General features: G+C 34.1%; 1 protein-coding gene across 23 annotated transcripts in view; it reads left to right on the forward strand.

Moving 5' to 3' along the window:
- Positions 1-5,000, forward strand: part of LOC125030706 (epsin-2-like) — a 61,516-nt gene that overhangs the window by 40,835 nt on the left and 15,681 nt on the right. For 14 of the 23 annotated variants that reach the window (XM_047620907.1, XM_047620926.1, XM_047620910.1 and 11 more), the window contains one exon: positions 512-701. In XM_047620907.1, coding sequence (XP_047476863.1) covers positions 512-701 — 190 coding nt within the window. The remainder of the gene's footprint in view (positions 1-511; positions 702-5,000) is intronic. The other 9 variants (XM_047620917.1, XM_047620923.1, XM_047620919.1 and 6 more) reach the window with 1 other exon arrangement.

Consider the following 5,000-nt stretch of genomic DNA (forward strand, 5'->3'; position numbering starts at 1 on the left):
GCTGCATGAGAGCTCCACTGATGTTGGCACTTTTAGTGTGGTGTGCTTTTAGTTCCCAGGCAACTCTCATTCCCACATCCAGACATTTTCCAACTGCAGGGAGAGGATTATTTCAAAGAAGCCCAGTGTTTGAGGATTAAACTTTGTGTGGCTTTGCTTTGATTTGATAGAGAAAGCACATTGACAGTTGTTGTTATAAGGCCACTCATATTTCTGTCATGAACTTTGTGTATATAGCAAGTTTGCATGACCATCAGATTCATTGCCATGAGGAAACACATAATATTTTCATAATGCATATTTTCTATAACATGTATTGTGTATTCACCGGTCATGTACATTACCACACTTGTTTTGTTTTTGGTTTGACACACGTTTGGTTTTGATTCCTCTTCACTTGACTTTTGACACATGGTTTTATCACCCTCACTTGGGACTCTAGATCAGAAGACCGTGTCACCCTTGCAGAACAATTAATAACCACGTTTGGTTATCTATCTATCTGTTGCAGGCAAAACAAACAGAAGGAAGACGCATCAGCCATGAATGACCTTCTAGATATTAACTTCAACCCTCACAGTGGTGGTAATGCTGGCATGGCGCGCTCGACAGCCACCCCCCCAGTACCTTCGTCCCTGGACCCCTGGGGAATGCCTACCTCAGGAGCTTCTATATCTCCACAACATACATCCCAGCCGAAGGTAAGACAAGTGCAGCTGACGGGGGAAACTTTGAGTGGTTATCTTTCTGTTTCTGTTTTTGTTGCTATATTTCCCCCCCCCCCCCTCTTTTTTCTTTCCTTTTCTTTTTCCCCACATTGTTCACAGTTATTATTACTATTGTTGTTATTATTATTGTTGTTATTATTATTATTATTATTATTATTATAATTATTATTATTATTATAATTATTATTATTATTATTATTGTTATTGTTATTATTATTAGGTTTTCTCTCATTCTTAGTCTCCCCCCATCTTTCTTTCCCCCTCTCATATCTCTCTCTCTCTCTCTCTCTCTCTCTCTCTCTCTCTCTCTCTCTCTCTCTCTCTCTCTCTCTCTCTCTCTCTCTCTCTCTCTTTCTCTCTCTCTCTCTTCTCTCTCTCTCTCTCTCTTCTCTCTCTCTTTCTCTCTCTCTCTCTTTCTCTCTCTCTTTCTCTCTCTCTTCTCTCTCTCTCTCTCTCTCTCTCTCTCTCTCTCTCTCTCTCTCTCTCTCTCTCTCTCTCTCTCTCTCTCTCTCTCTCTCTCTCTCTCTCTCTCTCTCTCTCTCTCTCTCTCTCTTTCTCTCTCTCTCTCTTTCTCTCATTATCTTTCCCCCAATCTCATTATCTCTCATTTATTTATTTGTTTATGTATTGGCATGTAAAAATTGTTCTTTCTTTGTGTGCTACACTTGGAACTGTGTAATATATCAGGTAGTCATTCAGTGTCTTTGTCAGTTGATTGTACTTTCACTTGTATATGCAAGATAGATAGACCAAGAAAAGCAGTGTTTGTTGAAGAGACAGACAACAATCCTGTCAGCATTTTAGTCGAATTGTGTGTTGGGTTTGTGGATGACTTTCGAAGCACAGAAAATTTTGCATTGGTGTAATGGAGAGATCAAAAGCAAGGGGGCAGAAGGTTGACTAATATGCCGATAAAGCTGTCTACCTCTTTCTCTCAGTCTCTGTTTCTTGTAGCAATCCATATATATATTTTTTTTTATTATTATTATTATTATTATTATTATTATTATTCTCTTTATTCTTTATTTTTAATTTATTTTCTTTATTTTATTTATTTTTTTTTTCTTCTCCAAAATTAGCACCAAGAGAGGATGGTCTTGATGTTGAGTGTATTTTCATCGGAAATTATTAGAATTTGGAAGAAAAAAAAAAAGAGAGAGATTAAGGGTATTTATTGTTTTCTGTAGTCTTATTTTTATTAATTTATTAATTTATTCTTTCGCTCTATTTTTTTTTTTTTTTTTTTTTTTTTTTTTTTTTTTTTTTTTTTTTTTTTTTCATTTGCATTTACATTATATTTATCAATTGTTTTGGTTTCATCCATAATTTCATTGTAACAAAAATATTTTTAAAAAGTCAGATAATTAAAAAAAAAAAAAAAGGATTGAAGTGTCTTTTTTCATATTCAGCAATTTTCTTTTATTGGTTTGTGGTTAAGTGAGACACTAAGTGAATTGCCGTCCAAACCAAGGCAAAGAAATCCTCACTTTGAGAAGAGAAAAGGGAAAGTAGGGTTCTTAGTGTTGTTTTTTATTATTATCATCATTATTATCTTTATCAGCATCATCATGTTCATCGTCATTATTTCATTATCGTTATTATTATTATTATTATTATTATTATTATTATTATTATTAGTTTTTTTTTTTTTTTTTTTTTTACCATCTTTGTCATCCTTAAAACTTTATATTGTTTTTTATATTAATGTCCATCACTTTAGTGGTACTATTGGTATTACTGTTGTTATTGTTTTTTTTATTGTTATTATTATTATTGTTGTTATTTTTGTTATTATTATTATTATTAATGGTACGGTCATTAAGAAAGAGTACTGTTGCTTTTGTTATTATTATTATTATTATTATTATTATTATTATTATTATTATTATTATCATCATCATTATTATTATCATTATTATTACTATCAATGTTGTTGTTACTATCTATATTTTTGTTACTATATTTGTTTATCATATGGATTATTACTGTGATTATTATTTTTTTTAGCATTTGATTTTATCAACATTTGCTTTTAAGTTGTCTTTGAAATTGTTATATACATATTTTCAGCTATGTTAATTTGTTGTTATTATTATTCGTAGTAATTATCAAATATTATGATTGTTATCATAATTATTATATTTGTAGTAGTTTCTCATCGATATCATCATCTTCATTATCATCATTATTATATTATGATTTGTTGTGATTGCTTGACTTATTTTAATTATGTCAGGTATTGGCAATGATGCTTGTTTGACATTAGTAGTAATCATTGTATTATGTGGGTGTTACTTGTCACATTGGCTTTTCTATATATGATAAAAATAATTTACTAAATAGTGATCTTTTGACAGAATTTTATTAAATTCTCTTCACAATCTTCAGAAAGCAAAGAAGGAAAAACTAAGATGAATTACCTCATTTGCCTGTCAAAGAGTCCCGGTGATTGTAGTAGCGTCCTCCACTTCAAAGTATTTGCTCTTACTGGAACAATGTGCATATCTTCTGCTTTACACTTTCTCCACTTAAATATTACTTTTTCTTATTATTTCCCTCAGAGTTCCCCTGCTGCAGGCACCAGCCCTTCCCCCCCACCAGTCCCTCCATTCCCCTCCACTAGCTCCTCATTTTTTGCTTCTAGTTCCTCCTCATCCAAGGTCACTTTTCGGCATTCGAACCCGCCCCTGATCACATCATCCAGCTTCTTGTCTAAAGAACTCTCACCAAGATCTCTCACACCGAATCCCTTTCTGGAGGACCAGGTTTCAGCAGCACCCTTTAGTTCACCCATCCCTGATAGTAGCTTAAATGTGCAGTCCTCCTCGGCTCTCTCTCGGCCGGTCTCACTCTTCCTCACACCCCCGCCACAACAACACACCTCGTCCTCCTTGCCATCTAGCTATTCTCTCTTCCCTCCCTCGTCAACTGCTCTCCTGCGTCCAGCCACTTCTCTGTCTCATGTTTCCTCGGTAACTCCCGACTCATGCCCTCTCCCTCCTGCCTCTTACAACCCATGGGGTGCTGTCCAAGTCAACATTACAACTGCCCCCTTGCCCCCTTCGAAACAGGTACCATATAGAATGCGGAGTCAGGACTTCTGATTTTCTGGCATACTTCTAAAACGGATGTGACAATAACTTTTGATATCTATGATGGTTGAAGTTGGCATTAATAGCACACAGAAGTGGTGATTATTTTTCTTTTTTAGTGTTTTCTTTTTTTTTTTTCTTTTTTTTTTCTTTGTGTGTGTGTGGCTATTTTGTACTACCATTCAGAAGCAAAGGATGTATAATAGTATTAATTTCCATAATTTCAAGTAAAAGGGAGATAGGGTTGAGAAGACGAGAATAGTAAAAGAAAATGTCAAGAAGTCCTTGACCTTTGTTGACATCATCCCCTCTGTGTGGTGGAAATTCTGGCTGCTTTGCAGAATTTGAAATGGCGGCACTTAAGCTCTACCCTTTTGGGGCCAGTACAAAGATTTTCTAAATGCTATGCTTTTTCAGATATGGTTATATGGGACAGTTTTCCATATCTTGAAATATGGATTATTTTACAAAAAAAAGTTGCATAATATGATTATACTGGTAGAAATATTTGAAAGAAGAACAATTTCAAATTTGAGAGGCAATTTGTAATTTTATTTATTAATATCCAGCTTGATTCCTATAACTAAAATGTCCAAGTGCTTTTTTTCCATATGTAATAAACAGTATTTTTTATTCAAGATTTGCAAGAGCTGTAGTAAACCTTGCCTTGCTTTGGCAATAAAGAAAAAAAAAAAAAAAAAATAGCATATCCCTTTTAGATCAAGTATAAAAAAGAGAGAAAAATGTGAGCTGATGAAAACAGTTTCTTTCTTAAATTACTTATTTTAGTTTTATTTATTTTTTTCTTTTGCATGTCTTAGCTTCCATTTGTGTCAAAGAACTGCTTGGATGATATATTCAATAATGGCAATATCACGGAGGAAGTGGTAAGGCTGCTGCTCCACTTTCATCTTAGTCTAGCGATAGATGGCACTGTATGTGTTTAGCTCTGTAGCTTTCCATTTATTTAACATTACACAGTATGTTGTTGTTGTTGTAGCTTATTATCTTTACTAGCTTTAGATTGCGTTTGACGGAAGAAGAAATGAAAGGCCGAAATACGGTACAGTTCACCCTTGACATAATGGACCCTGACACTACAGATATTAGACACTATTATGGAGGAGATCCACTATGCCCAATGGTTAAAAATTGGACAGTAACTGGCAAACAAACACTT

Source organism: Penaeus chinensis, chromosome 11, assembly GCF_019202785.1.
Source record: "Penaeus chinensis breed Huanghai No. 1 chromosome 11, ASM1920278v2, whole genome shotgun sequence".
Taxonomy (NCBI): domain Eukaryota; kingdom Metazoa; phylum Arthropoda; class Malacostraca; order Decapoda; family Penaeidae; genus Penaeus; species Penaeus chinensis.